Raw genomic sequence first — 15,649 nt, forward strand, 5'->3', positions numbered from 1 at the left:
TCCTCTTCAGACCAATCAAAATGCAGAAATCTCTAAAACAGTGAAGTAACACTTTGAAATTAGCAAGCTTTATGCCTCATAGATCCCATCTAACGTGCTCAGGTCAGTCACTATTCATGTACCCAGCAGTCTCTGATGCAAACACAGCAGGCTTTCTCTGGGGGTGCACCACCGCTGAAAATGGTTCTATTACTGTCACTTTGGAAGGACTGACAAGATTGCAGGACATGGGTCAATACTAAAAGCAGACAGTGATAAAATAAAGCAGTAGTACACAGGAGAAATGACAGATGTGTTTGGAGGGATGTCTGTATGGAAATTTGAACCTGTTCTTTAGTATCACAACTAGTTCTTGAAGCAGTGAATCTGTTCACTAAACCTGTGTCTCCAACCTAGCAGCGAACAGTTCCCACCCAAAAAGCCTTTCTTTTTATTCTTTCCAACTGTAGCAGCAGTGTTTATTTTTATAATCCATAATTATAAACTTAAGAGCTTTTGTTAGCAATTCAAAATGGATTAACTGCACATTAAGCCTTTAAAGCTAGATGGGTGAGGCGGGAGGCGTTTGGAAAATTCACCTTTGTTGGCCTGTGAAAGAGGATGCTGACTTCGTATGCAAATCTCTGATCTTTCTCATGGTGTAAGAGACAGAATTGGCCATCTCAGGCAGCTGTCTGCAAGGAGATGTGCTCTCCATCCTGCTTATAAAAATGGCTCAGTTGATGGATGTGGAAGAAGCTGAAGTGACAATGAAGACTGCACAGGTCACTGTTTGAACACCTCAGTGAGAGCAGGCTTAGCTGAGGAAGCAGCGAGGAGCATCCTTCTTCTCGGGAGCCTCAAAGGACTCTATGAAACATTTCCCATTGTGGGCTTGCAGCCAAGGAAAGAACTCCAGGGAGGGCAATGCCAGGCAGCTAACCCACCGGCTGAAAGAAGCTGCTCCATAGCAAGGTCAGCTTTAGCGTAGTCTTAACCGGGAACGTTTGAGCATGAAGGGACCCCTGCAGGCCAACTCCCCTGCACTGACCAGCGACAGCCACAGCTCACGGGCTGCTCAGAGTCCCTGCAGCCCGGCCTCAGGACCCACCGCCGCTCTGGGCAAACCGGGGTGCCTCACTGCGCTGACGTAACAAGCTTCTTCCTTATATCCAATCTACATCTCCTCTCTTTCAGTCTGAAACCAAACGACAGAGCTAAGTAACATCTGGCCGTGACTCACAAACAGACGCAGGTTTAGTGCCACATTTATTCCGATACTCCTGAGAAACGGTGGCAATCAGACGCGGGGCCGTAAACCCACATGCTAAGCTCCATGCCGGCCCCAGCCCCCCTCTTGCCACGCCGGTCGGAGATTCGCACGTCGGAACGCTGCTCACCTGCCCTCCGTCGTCGTCGCCCGTTCCATGTCGCCTTTCCGACCTCCGCCCGCCGCCCCCCGCTCCGGCATGCGGCAGAACCTCCGCTCCACTTCGTCCAGTAGCCGATCCAACTCGTCCGCCATCTTGCCGCAGCAGGCCGTTGCCAGGGCGGCCTCGCACCGCCCCCGTTTCCAGAGTGGAGCCTCCGCTCCCGCCGAGTGCCGGGAGGGTCCTGGGGCAGTTCCGTCGCGGTGGAACCCGTGAGCCCATCCGCCTGGTCTGTTCGGGAGGGTGGACTTGTTCTAAACAAAAGAGGAACAAATAAAACACATGCGCGGAACCCTACAGTTCCGGCCGTAGTCGGCAGGATTCGAACCTGCGCGGGGAGACCCCAATGGATTTCTAGTCCATCGCCTTAACCACTCGGCCACGACTACGCATGTTGTAGGAGGTCTCCCCAGCTTACTAGGGATGTGTGCCCGGCTGCCGTCACTCCAGGCAGCCACCTCGGGGCCGAGAGCTGCCGGTTTTTAGAACCGGGGCCATGGTGGTTTGGAGTTTAAGTCTCTGCCGGTAGAGCAAAATGTATAAAACAGAGCTGATGCTTAACGGACCCCTGTAGGAAACTTCCAACTGGCCATTGGCGTGGATAGGAGGGTGGGGCTGGGATGTGTCTGGTTCTGGGCAGTTCTGCCTGTTGTGGTTGGTTCCAGCCTGCGTGCTGAGGGTAGCAATGAGGGAAGTGGCTGTGGCCAGGCTATAACCAAGGTAATTTGCAGCTTCCCAGTTTAGAGTGCCCCAAACATACACAGCGTGTTGAAAGGATGCTCTACAAGATAACCTAACCAAGCGTCAGCCACAGCCTTCCAGTATGTGCTCAGCCTCCCCTGTCCTCACAGACAGTGCCCGCCCTTATTGCTGCTAACAGGAAGCTTGGCACTCACCCCCTCACCAGAACCATTACAATTGGATTGGGGCTGCAATCCCTCATAGCACGGAGCGAAGCCTCTCCGTTACATGGTGTTTTACAGTTCTCCCAGTGTTGCCAGCAGTGAACTGCCAGCCCAGTTTGGATTCTCTCCCTACTTCAGCTTTTATTTATTTGTTCCATTTTTCTCCTCACGCATCTTGGGGCTCTTTGATACCCTGGCCAAGGCAATGGCAGTGCTGCTGGGAAATGTGTGGGGTTAAGGCAGTTGTGAGCCTGCCCTTGTTGATTTGATGGAAGAAACCAAATAGCACTGATACTGCTCCAGTACTTTAAAGTGGTCCCTTGGTCAGAACTCAATGTCATGTAGGTAAATTCAATCCAGAAGAAGTGGATTTTTGGGTGGAATTTTTACATCCATCTCTCACAGCTGTGGAGAGTTTAAACTAATCACAGTTCTCCCTGGTATGCTATCATCTCCGTAATTTGAAAAAGGATCAGGAGCCCACAGGCTTGGAAAATGCTGAAGAAATGCTTGTCCTGAAGTACATCATCACATGTGGAAAAGACCACTTGCTGCATCATCGTAAAGGAGCTTAAGAATGCTGAAATCCGGTATCATTCTGGCATTCTTTCAAATGGCCTTAGAAATCCGAGTACATTCTCTTTTGACTGCAAAACAGCTTCTTTCCCTTTCCATCAATCCTGTGGCTGTCAATGTGTCTACTGTAAGGTGCCAAAAATGTATGGAGTGTCTATGGGATAAGTGTGCCAAAATTGGGATGCCTCAAGGCCTTCTCCCATGAACCCACTGCTGCATTTGCTCAGTTGGAAAGCATTTGAAAGAAAAAAAAAGGAAAAGAAAAAAGAAGGCACAGACCTCACAGACCTCTAGAATTCCTTTAACTACAGAGATTGTTTTTGTGCTGCCTGCTGTTTAGATCTTGTTGTTCAAAACTTGCCTGATGCAATCAAAGAAACTTACTGGCTCAAATTAATTCCAGACTAGTTTCTGGAATCACACTGAGGTGAATCTGACATACTGGGCCATTAGCTAAGCTGTGGTCAGGAGGAGGAGTGCAGGAGAAAGGATCTGAGGTCACGTCCTGAATTTTGCCCTCTGTTAGGAGATGAGTGAACTAATTTGTGCAAATCATGTCTTCTGCTGACATTATATTGATGCAAACAGAATGGTTACCAACTACTGAGGGCTGGAAATGTGTCAGTCTTGAGTACAGAATGACTGAATGACCATTCTGTTATTCCGTCTGTCAATGCTGCTTTTTTTTTGAAGACTCTCATTGTGTGTCCTATGGAGAAGAGGACTGGGAGGCTGGTCTGGGTGGAAGCCATCATGCTCTCTAATGCTCAAGCCACTGCAGCCTTCTTAGCAGTGCTGATAAAACTGGCTTTTGCTATCACAGTGATAAGGACAAAATACCTTCCTAGAGCAGGATGTCAATCTGCCTGCCTGTTTTCTCTCGGAACCAAAACCAGCCTTAATAGCAGTTCAGCAGAACTTTCCTTAGCTCTCTTCCCTGAATGACAAACTCTCTGGGGCTCAGAGAGTGATAAAGACTGATGAAGTTGTAATTTCTTCTGTTCCTCCAAACTGCTGCCAGCCACGAGTGAAAGGAATGCAGGGAGACCTCCTTGCTGTGGTGATAACATGGCTGAGCTTTTTCTGCTTTGTAATCTCTTGCCTCAGAGGATGGTAGAAGCACAGCAGCTGTCTGTCACCAAGGTGATATGCTACCTGTAGCAAATGTGAATGGCTTGAACCTCATTTTACAACCAGTTCAACTTCTTGCTTCCAGTCACAGGATATTGTTCCAGTGCTGTTCCTGGTCACACTCCAGTATATCGTTTTGAATGACACTATGCTTATTTTCCAGTAGTGGTACAGTGCACTGACATGAGTAAATCCAGGCCACATGTAGATTCTTGGCCATAATTTAATCACTAGCAAGCATTTCTGTGGATGAAATTATTCTCTGTAAAGATATCAGATAGGGAGACAACGTCTTGAAAGACTGCTTGGCAGAAGAAATAGCAAAGTGTGCAAGATTCCTTATGTAATGTTACTCGCTTATTATGTTGAGAGACAGCCTTGGATCAAAGAGCAATTTAAGCTGGAGGCCAATTCAGACTTGGACTTCACTGCTGATCCTTCCCATCAAAGGTGCCAGCACAGAGGGTAAATTTTCATTTAGGTTTTCTGGCACAGCCCCCTCACTCTTGATGGACCAGACTGGCATTAGAACTGGAAAAAATTTCAGTTACTTCCAATCTTGAAATCATTTCAGAGCTAGGATGTGAGCACCCACTACCTAATTACTGTGTCATCCAGTTCTTTTGCATAGGAAGACTTTCCTGAGGAGAGCAGTAAGTGTCCACAGAGACAACCAAACCTGTTAACATTGTTTTGGATCTTTGCAGCCACACATGCCCATTTTCAAGAGAGAATGACAACGAGGCACATGCTAAGGGAAGGAGAAGGTTTTCAGGGCAAAACGTACTTGTCTGGGCGCAATTTGAATTACAAAATCATGGACTGAATCATAGAATGGCTTGGGTTGGAAGGAACCTTAAAGCCTATCCAGTTCCAACCCGCTGCCATGGGCAGGGCTGCTACCCACCAGCTCAGAATGCCCAGGGCTCATTTAACATGGCCTTGAACAACTCCAGGGATGGGATACCCACAGCTTCTCTGGGCAGCTTGTGCCACGGCCTCCCCACTCTCTGAGTAAAAATTCTTCTCCTAACGGCCAAATTAAATCTCCTCTTTTCTGGTTTAAAACCATTCCCCCTTCTCCTATCACTGTTAGACTGTGTAAAAAGTCAGTCTCCCTCCTGCTTGTAAGCTCCCTTCAAGTACTGGAAGGCCTCAATGAGTTCTCCCACGAGCCTTCTCTTCTCCAAGCTAAACAAGCCCAGCTCCCTCAACCTTTCATCATAGGAGAGGTGCTCCAGCCCTCTGATCGTCCCAATGGCCTCCTCTGGGCCTACTCCAACAGCTCCAACCTGGCATAGTCTTGAAAACTGCCTATAAACATGACATTTTGATCTCCATGAGGGCATAGCAAACATTGTAAAGTCATTTCTGGAAAATAAAACAAAACAAAACAAAACAAAAAACCCTACAAAAAACCCCAACCTGTTAGCTTCTAAGGCTGTGTATCAAGAAGGTTACACTTTGAAATGTTAGAATTATGTGTAACTTCACATAAAAATGGTGTTGCCAGGCGCTGCGTGGCTTTCCTGCACCTGCATTCTCTGGCACCCAGGGTGTCTGTCCCTGTAAAGTAGAGCACAGGGAGGCACGTGGCGATAAAGCAAGTTAATGCAGGGGAACCATCTCATCACAAGGAAAAAATGTTTCCATCTAAAAGATAGAAGTAATAATCAGTAGTAAATGTAACATAACTGACTTGCTAGGAAGTACTACATGAGTAGTAAGGAGCAAATGTCCAGCAGAGACAAATGGGGGCTATTGTGGAAAAATCCTACCTACTTGCTGCTCATTGCATAGCTGCGGTGAGAGACAACATGCAAGGCCATCCTAGCTGAGGGATGCAGGAGTTGAAACCAAAGCAGCAATAGTATTACGTTATCCTTGCCAAGGCTGGAAAATGTTTTTCAGGGATGATTCTCCAGATGAGCTGTGAGCTGGGAATAGCTGGCCCATAACCTGCGGGGTTGTGGTGTGAATATGCATGTGAAGGGGAAGATTGCAGTTTGTGTGATTTTGTATTTTTTTGAGGTATTTTAATGGCCAACTAACATTGCATTCCTGCAAATGGATGCAGCTTTCTTACACTTCTTAAGTGACTTGTTATTCTAGAATAAATGAACTCAAGGAATTCTGTAATCTCCTGCCACAGCACTGCCTTAGTGTGTGCCTTTCTTTCGAGATGATGCTGTGTATCAAAAGCAAACGCAGGAGAACCCAGCTGTAATAGTTCAGCTAAGTGCATGGCAGGAGAGGACCTGGAGGAAAAGTCTGAAATGTGGACACAAAACTGTGCATATGCCTTGCCAGTAGTGCTGGTGAACCTGGATCTGCTCTTTGTGGAGTTTCTGATTGGCTCTGGCCTTGGAAAAGCTAGGCAGGGACTAGGTTCAGGGATTTCCCCTCCAGAGCAACCCAAGTGGGAGTCTGTGCCAAGAAATGGACTCTGGTTAGTGGTGGTGCCAGCGATGTGTAACCCCACTGCAAGTTTTCTGAGATTTCTGTATCTGCTGATCTATCTGCTCTGTCTCTCCCATGATGTTGCCCTGAGCATCCACATCTGCTCAAATCAGGCTTCTCTGTGGACCCACAGGTTTATTGAGGGGAACAGTATAGGGACAGGCTCCCATCTCCTTCTTTTTCAGCAACCCAGCCCAAAGGCTATGTCACAGAAGTAGGGGAATTTAAGGAAAATGTGATCAAATCTGAATCTATGTGCTGTGTGGCTTCTCTGCCCTCTAACTTTGATCACTACCAGGGAGTCCATCCCTGTTTTGTGGCATCTAGAAATAGATGCTCTCTTGCCTTGTCTTTCACATAATCAGTCAGCTCTTCTCCTTGCCAAAGCTTCCTCTTGCTCCTTGCTATCCTCCTTGATAGGATAGTAAATATTTTCCTATTGGTAGTTTACATGGACTAGATCAAATCAGCATCTGTTTCTGGTCCAAATGTTCAGTATGGCTTTATGTAAAAGGTTTTGGATCTTTTTAAAATGTTTTGTAGTTCTATGTAGGCACTGTGATATTTTGCTGTTCTTTTTTTTTTTTTGGTTATGAATCATGCATGTGATAAAATTAGCAGTTTGAGATACTATCATTCTAGATGCAGAGCCCTCAGCAGAACAGATTCAGACATTTCTGAATGATGCTGCATCTCGGAGGAACTTGGAGGTGACACTTAACAGGGTTGGCATTCTCACATTTCAGGTTCCAGATACATTTCTTTGTTTTACTGCATAATATGTACCTTGTTTCTGATACCAGCATGCCAATCAGTGAAAATATATGTTAGACGTAGTCATGTGATATGTGAATGCTGTTTGCATTTGTCTTTGTACATGTACAGTCTTTTACAGTTAAAATGACTTTTAATAATGTCAAGAAGAATAATGTCTTTTGCAGCTTCCTTATAACACCTCTCTATGAGCTCAATAGATACTAAAAAGAGACCTTTATCTCTGTAACTCAGTAATTTTCATTTGGTCTTGAAATAAACAGTTTTATTCCAGTTCAGTTAATGAACAATGTTGTTTTCTAAAGGGGAAAGATCAAAGCTGAAGTCACTAAAACTAAAAGCCACAAACCCACCAATTTCAGTGGTGTCAGGATTTCATACTGAAGGTGAAAATCCAGTCCATCTCATCAAAGTATTGTTTCTTGCTTGAGGACACAAACTGGAAACTTTTCTTCCAAGTCGTGTCTCCCAGCAGAGGGCATTGCAGGGTGACATTATGGTTTTTAGAACAAGCTGTCAGAAGGTAAAGTGAATTTCAAGGAGTTGTTTGACTGATCTAGAATTTATTTTAATTACCTCCACTGGGAAAATAGATTATCAGTCACTTAAAAGATGCTGCTGGTGAACTCGTAGTTGGAAGATAAAAGCAATGTTTTCTTGAAATCTAAAAAGACTCTAATTGCCAGAAAGAGAAAACTAATGCCAGAAAGCATTTACACTTCAGAGTCTCTATCACACAATTTACTTTCTTCTCTTAAATGACACTATAGGCTGAATTGCAAAAGCTTGTTTCAATCTGAGATCCTCTTGATGTTCTGTAAAAAATAATAAATTTTTCCCTTTAAAAATTAAATGAGGAATTCAAATAAAAATGATATGAGCATTAAGAAGAGAGGAACTTCATAATTCATGGTGGATGTGGTGAGGCAAACACGATTTCAAAAAGCAGACATAGGAAAAAAGATTTAAAAAAAGGCCTGTGCTCATATCCACGGGCAATGAGTAGCCTTCAGTTTCAGCTTTCTGTCTTTTCTGCCAGCTCTGCCCCAAGCCCTGCACCTCTCCACATTACATTACTGCAGCACTTCCAGGGAGAAGACTGGGATATTGGTGCCCCACAGAGCAGATGAAGTGTGGCCTCAACCTGTTCGACATCCTGGCCCGTCCTTTTTCTAGGCAGTGTTCAGGTTGACTCCACAACACGAGCATCCTGTTACGACTTTGTCTGTAGGCAGCTTTTAGTCTGGCTTACTGTGTGGCCCTCCAGCAATCTGAGTGGACATATGTCTTGGAAGAGCAGAGTGAAGGGTTGAGGGGAGAAGGAAAGGCTGAGAAGTGTGTGGAGTGATAATCCTTTCTCTTGTCTAGCAGTTGTTCTTTGGTAGGTCACAAGGAAGCTTCAGAAATTACTCTATCAGTCTAGTTTTACAGGTAGGAAAACTGAAGCATGCAGGAGAGTGTATTCTGCCCAGAGCCCTCAGGTAAAATTAGCCCCAAAAGTACTAAGACCCTCTGATCACTTCTGCTGCTGGAGTCTAAGCCTAGTACATTCTGTGTTATACTTGGCTGTATAATACCTATGTGCTGCAGGGAGGAGCACTTGCAAAATTAAAACAAAATGTAGGTGGGCAAATTCTCATACGTTGATTTTTGATAGTGTTCTCACCAAGAATACTTAATGGCATTAAAACCAAGCTTACCTGAACAGAGCAAAGGTCCCAAATTTGAATTTCAATGAACGATATTGAGGGAGTGGTTGAGGTATTTAATAAATACTCTAAAAATACCTCATAGACATTCTGCTCTGGGGGACTTGAAAGGGCCGTAACCTTTCCTACAGCTTAACAACACCTATCTCCATAAAACTAACTTAAGAGAAATTCCCTGCATTCCCACACTGAACACTTAGCAGTCTTTTCAAACTTATGATATGGCAATAAATATAGCTTATAAACATAAAATTAAGGTTATGTGGACTTGTAACTTTTTATTTTATGCTAGCTCTGTGGGCCACTAGCAAATTCTACAGGGTTTACTGTCCTGAAGTCTGCAATGAATTACATGAATAAAGCAAGAGGAAACAAAATACAAAATAGAAAGCAACGCTCACTCTTTAAACAGACACATTGGGTGTTTAAGGGGAGAAGAAGGGCAAACAATGGGAATGGGAATCCACCATGAAATTCACAGCTTCTCATTCTCTACAATTTCAGGTTCTTTTAACATAGATCTTTGTTCTGTACGGGCAACTTGCTAGCCTACATGGTTGTCATTGCTCTCATGGGGTGCTTAATGGGTACAGAGCAACTGAAGAAAAGGTGATATATCTTGCATATAATGAGTAGTGTTTCCTTGGAAAGCTTCTGATGAAGTTCTGGTAACTTGTTCTATGTGAAGTCCAAATTTTTTTTTTTTTTTTTAGATTTAGATGTTCTTTACTGCCATGTAACTACTAAATGTTGTCTTCTATGTGGCTGTGTCCTTACAAATTGCATGACAGAGTGCAAAGTTAGAGATCTCCTGGCTCCTCCAGAAAATGTCAGCTGCTTTTATTATGTGGTTTTACAGCACATAGAAGACCTTTGGCTTTCCACTAATGTAACTGTGAACTAAAGCATAATAGTCTGCTTTATTCACAGTGACTGTAGAGTCAAGTTCCCTCAGCTGTTAGTTTTCTAAACAGTAACTCTTCAAAGGCTTCTGCTCTTAAGAAAACAGGTGAGTAGAATTTTCTGCAAATCAGCCCTTTCTAGGGTAAATTTGTGACGACCTTCCAGTGTATCTGTGATCTTCTGACAGTCGTTCTGTGGTCTTGAAAACTTTGAAAGCCCACCCAAAGGACAGCTGTGCTTAACATGAGAGTCCAGTGTCTTGAAATCTCTGGCTTCTGCAGCGATTACAAGCATTTGGACAGCATGGAAACTGGATGCATCTTTACTGACTCAGGCCCTTAGCTAAAAGAAATACAGCCACAGCAGGAGGGGGCTAAGGAAGGGAGCAATTCACTTAGTTTTCCAATAGTATTGCAAAAACATGGCCATCGTAATTTAAAGGCCTTTGGAACAGTCTTCTTCATTTCCTCCTATCCCACTCCCTCCACTTTCTGTCTTGGTCTGGCTTTTGTTCGCTTCACACAGCCTGCCAGACCAACCCGAGCCTGCCTGAACCCAGCTAGTTGGTCCCTGACGTAATCCTGAATGGTGACCTGAGAGGCCGACCTCAAGATCTGCCGGGCGGAAAAGGACCCACTTGGTTTTAAAGTGCTGGCTCTGTTTTGCAAGGAGCTGGCAAAGTATGTTTTTCTTTTTACTTTTATAGCTTGTTCCAAAGTCCATGGAGGATACACAGCTGGCTGGCAATACCACAGCTAATTCCATGGCTACAGAATCTTAAAAAGCCTCTGGTGATGATGCTTGAAAGCAATGCACAGGGGTAGTGCACACTAAGTAATATGTATGCTGCCTACAGACCTGCATGCTCTCCACAAATGCACAATATTTGTGAGGTGTTTCATTAATCTGTAGTGGAAATAAAGCACACATTTCTATCGATAGCAAGTTCTAGGTGCTCTTGATCTATGTCAGTTTTCATTCTGCCCTGCTGCTTCCTGCTCTCCCTGTCTAATGCCATCTAAAGTGAGTGACACCTTCCAAACCTTCTACATTTTTGTACTTGCTTTGTCCAGGCAAGTTCAAGTTGTTGTTTTAAAAACTCTCTGAATTAACATTCTGATTCCAAGTCATTTTTTTCTCTTATGTGGCTGATTATTGATGATAGTTTTGTTTTCCCACTTGGCGTTCAAGCCAGCTGGGGATCTAGTTTAGGTCTCCAAATAGACTGAAACTTCTAGATCTTCTCAGGGCTAGGTCTCAGGGACAACATCAATGTGTCCTGAAGAGGATGCAACAGAGCCTCTGCTCTTTCAGAGGAAGGTTATTACTACATCTTCTTTCATACCACACCCCTCAAATCCTAGAGATTAATGCCTTTACCAAGGATGTGCAAAATCCAAATCTAGTTCAATTCTCTGCTTGAAAAAGTACAGAACTATTTTCCCCACCCATTTCAGGAAAAGTCTTTATCCTCTTTTGTTTGGAGAGGTGTTCTCAGTTCTTGTAAAATAGAAACCAAGACTTAATAGCTACCATTTAATGTTCCTTTATTGTTAGCTTTGTGGTGGTTTTAGGGACACTCTTCTCCGAGAGTGTTATGAGTGATTTTTCATTTCACACTGAATAATTAAAGGAGGCCTTCAGTGTGCACCTTGGACCACAGGCTGGGACTTGAGTTCTGCTCATCCTCAATGAGCATCCCAGGAGGATATGCAGTCATGTTTGTATGGTTTTGGCCAGAGAGCCTTGGAGGAATGTTTTGTGGTTAGGACAGGAAGTGTGAACTATTCAGCAGAGGGAAGAACTGCTGAAGTGCTCTACCAAAGTTAGCTGTTGTATAAAATAGCGGTGGTAGGATCTCTGTATACCAACTTTTTAAAGACAAGAATGATCTGTAGCTAGCTTCTGAAAGACAGAGCTTCAGGTGGAGCTTTGGGGCTCTTGATTCAAAGGATGATGGGGTGCTCTGCAGCACAAAGCAAAGATTTCCAGCTTTGGGGAAAGGGAAGCTGCTGACACCCTTTTGCATCCATGTTTCATGTTAGCTAGCTCTACACATAAATCTCCTCAGGGCTGGGAGTGTTGGGATCCCTTTCCAGAATTTCTGCCTCAAAAATGCATGCAAGGGAAGCCTACTTGAAGAGGAGTTGTGTGGCTTTCAGTATTCAGCTACAAAGTTGACCATTTTAGTGAATCTTGCTTGCCCAATACTAGAATTCATATATGCAGTTGTTGATGTCTACCTCAGTGGGTTGTGATTCACAAATCATTTTTCTTTATAGCATTTAAATGGAAGACACCATCTGAGAGGAGCTCCAGCTCCATAGTATTTTCACTTGTAGACAGAATCACAGAATGGCCAGGGTTGGAGGGAACTTCAAGGATCATGAATCTCCAACCCCCCTGCCACATGCAGGGTCACCAACTTCCCCATTTAATACTAGACCAGGGTGCCCAGGGCCCCATCTAATCTGGCCTTGAACACCTCCAGGCATGGGGCATCCACAACACAAATAGTAACTGTTGGTTATCTGCAAGTCATATCCATTTACTCATTCTGTTGGTACTGCTGAAATCAACCTGAAACAGGCATACATCTTCACTCAGACTTCTATATGTCCTCTCTAACATGGGCCCAGCACAGTAGGAATGTAGAATAGAATTGGCAAAGGGATAAATAAATACAACGTAGTCCAAGACCGAGGAAATAAATGACATGAGTTCATTATTTTTAGCTACCTTCACATTTTTAGCTTCAACTTTTCCACATAGATCAAGAATCTTAATGATGAACAATGATCTTTCAGTCAGTGCTGTGGCAAATGCTGGGCAGAGCCACTGAAGCAAGAGATGGTGAGCAGATCTCACTTCCTTCCAGGAAGGAAAACAGCTTACCTCAAGAGACATTAATTTTATAAAGGTAAAATATTCTGGGTTGTGCAGACAAAAAGAGTTAAAAGAGTGGTGTCCACTCTTTCCCAGGCAGTTAAAAATGCTCCTATGGTATATATGTATCCATGGTCTTATTTCAACTTCTGTGTCTTTTTTCTGCCTCACCAATTTCTTTCATTTTTCTTCCCTTTCCCAAGTACATTACTGTCTGTCAGTACTGAAATGCTCCTCTTTTTGTGTCCTCCACCACCATGCCAGCCAAGCAGTGCCCTGAATTTGGGGCCTGATCAGGCACACATATACTTACTCACTGCCCCAAGCCTACCCTGTGCCCTGATGCTCTACCTTCATAGTCACAGGCTCCTGGCACACTGAGCACTTATTCCTTTCTCATGCGCACCAGCCATTCAACCTTTATTTCACACGCTCTGGCACCTATTTTGGATATTTCCTGGTGTCTGTCTCATAGCCATGTATCCTCAGTGTGTCAGGTCCCTGCCTTGAGATCTGGCAATACTTTGGGGTTCATCTGGGAGAATCAAAGATTTGTTTCTAGGGATGAAATATAGCTAGTGGAGGATGAGGTGCATAAAAGGAGGAGAAGCTGCTGTCCTTGTATGTGGGAATGGGGTAAGAATGAGGGTAGCTGAGATGGGCATGCATTTCCAAGTGGGGAAAGAAAAAGAGAATAGGGCCTGGATGGTGTTTGATGGCTGAGTCACAGGCTACATTTATCCTAAATGAACAAGAAAAATTTCCTTCATAAGAAAAAACTGACAGAATTTATTGCTTGTTGGACACCAAAGCATGAGCAGTTGTTTATGGCTGTCACCCAAGCATCAAGCTCCTGTATGATTCTGAAGACAGGCTATTAGTTTTAGCAGAGCTTTAAATTTGCTTCTGTTATTTGTTCTTACCACTGTCTATGCTGTAACTAACATGGAAAAGCCAGGAGTAGCCAATGAAAGCAGAGGGGCATAAGTGAAGTTGCTTGGTGAAGATAAAATCGGGTTTCATATAATTATGAATTTTATAATCATTATGATGATTTGTGATTGTTTTCCAGGCAAGAAATGTCAGTATCTGTAAAACTGCACCTGCAGCAAGGCTGTATTTTCTGCATAGCTCTAAAGGAAAATGTGAATCATAGATTGTTACAGGTTTATTTCTTGATAAGTCATGGGTTTTCCATTATTACAATTCCTTTAGGACAGCATTGGAGTCTTGAGTTCATATTCTCTGGGGTGCCTGCATGTAGTTTATATGCAATTTATGGAAAGAAGATAAGTGCTTGAGAGGACTGAATTGTACAGTCACTGAAAACTGGAGGGAGAGAAAACTGAGGTCCAGGTTAAATCTTAATCACGCTGGTAAAAACCCAGACTAACTCCTTAGGGAGCTCCAGGGGGTCCTGACCACACTGTTGCTGAATAAAACAGTTCCTGCCTAGCATGTTCCAAGACACTTTGGTGTAATTATCCTTTGGTGAATATATACAAGTACAGGCAAGTTCACAAGAAAGATCCCAATTGTCTTTGGTATTTCTGCTTTCCAGTGCCCTGCTGGGGTTCCTAGTAACTAGAGGCATAACACAACGCTAGAGGATTACTCTAGAAAATTTCAGACCTAACAGAAAAATGTAACTAATGAAAATATTACAGATTAACTGATGTCATTAGTCGGGTTGCCAGCTCTGTCTAGATAGTGCTACAGACTCACAGAATCACCAAAGTTGGAAAAGACTCCAAAAAGATCATCCAGTCCAACTGTCCAGCTGCCACCAGTATTTCCCCACTAAACCATGTCTCTTAGTACAACATCTAAATGTTTCTTGAACACTTTTGGCTATTATGACATTTGAGGAAATACGAACAGAATATTGCTAAAGACATTGTAGGAACCAGTGCATGTCATAGGTTGTGTTACCGCCTTTGCATGCATTTAGTCAGGAAAGACTATATCACACAGGAAAATTAGTGAGCCTAACACATCTAACATCAGGGCTGTCCCTGGCATGCTTTCTATAGTTAGTTTGAAATCGTGTTCTATGGGCTTACATTACTTTCTTTGATTTGTTGCCAATATTTACTTAAGCAAATTGAAGAGCTCATGTTATACTAGGGTAAAAAGAGTGATAAATTGCAAAAATGCAGTAAATGTTAAAACTAACACAATTTTTCAACAGAAATCTGAAGAACTTATTGTCATGGCTGATAGCTTTAACAGATGGGAAGGAAAACACATGAATGCATAACGCAATCAATAAGTGAGCACTTCTGAGAGATGAGTGATGGAGGTTCAGATACCTGCAGCACCTTGAAGAGATTTTGGCAAAGTAGTTTTATTGGGTTCACTGAATCACAGTTCATTATTGTTCTAAACAAAAGCTTTGAATTGTAGAAAAAGCTTACAAATTATGCCTTTCAAATGTGAGAAGAGAGGCTGTAATCTGCCTACAAAAAGTATCTGCAGCCCCAGTATTGACTTTGGGATGGAGCTTGGCCCACTGTAGTTATTTTAGCCTCTGTTGTTGTTGATAAAATGTATTACTTTTATTTGTGCATGTGTGGAGAAAACTTGTAGGAATGGCACTGGAAATATTCAGTACCCTGAGGCACATAGCAAAGATGATACAGGCTAAAACTAAAAGCCTAACTGGGACACTAATTTTGCTGCAAGTCAGATCTAGGTTTACATATAAGTTTTGTACTTTCTGGGAATCTCTTTAAATGCAAAAAAGGAGATTATACCTGACAGATTATTATCTGAATTTAGAAAAATCATAATACTTTCAAAGCGATTTAATAGGATGTATTCTGTCTGCTTCTTTATGCTTGTTGGCACTATTGGAAATCTGAAGATACATATGTTACTTAGCACTCATTAAAGC

At 43.3% G+C, this 15,649-nt stretch overlaps 1 protein-coding gene and 1 non-coding gene across 3 annotated transcripts in view; both read right to left on the bottom strand.

Annotated features, from left to right (window-relative positions):
* Positions 1 to 1,704, bottom strand: part of C3H8orf37 (chromosome 3 C8orf37 homolog) — a 7,998-nt gene extending 6,294 nt beyond the window's left edge. Inside the window, exon 1 of one of the 2 annotated variants that reach the window (XM_010709152.3) lies at positions 1,380 to 1,704. In XM_010709152.3, the coding sequence (XP_010707454.1) occupies positions 1,380 to 1,504 (125 nt within the window). In that variant the 5' untranslated portion in view covers positions 1,505 to 1,704. The remainder of the gene's footprint in view (positions 1 to 1,379) is intronic. The other variant, XM_019614158.2, reaches the window with a different exon arrangement.
* Positions 1,705 to 1,716: 12 nt separating this feature from the next.
* Positions 1,717 to 1,798, bottom strand: TRNAS-AGA. Its single transcript has one exon. It is a non-coding gene; the product is annotated as a tRNA-Ser (tRNA).
* Positions 1,799 to 15,649: the final 13,851 nt, after the last annotated feature.

Source organism: Meleagris gallopavo, chromosome 3 (assembly GCF_000146605.3).
Source record: "Meleagris gallopavo isolate NT-WF06-2002-E0010 breed Aviagen turkey brand Nicholas breeding stock chromosome 3, Turkey_5.1, whole genome shotgun sequence".
NCBI classification, from domain to species: domain Eukaryota; kingdom Metazoa; phylum Chordata; class Aves; order Galliformes; family Phasianidae; genus Meleagris; species Meleagris gallopavo.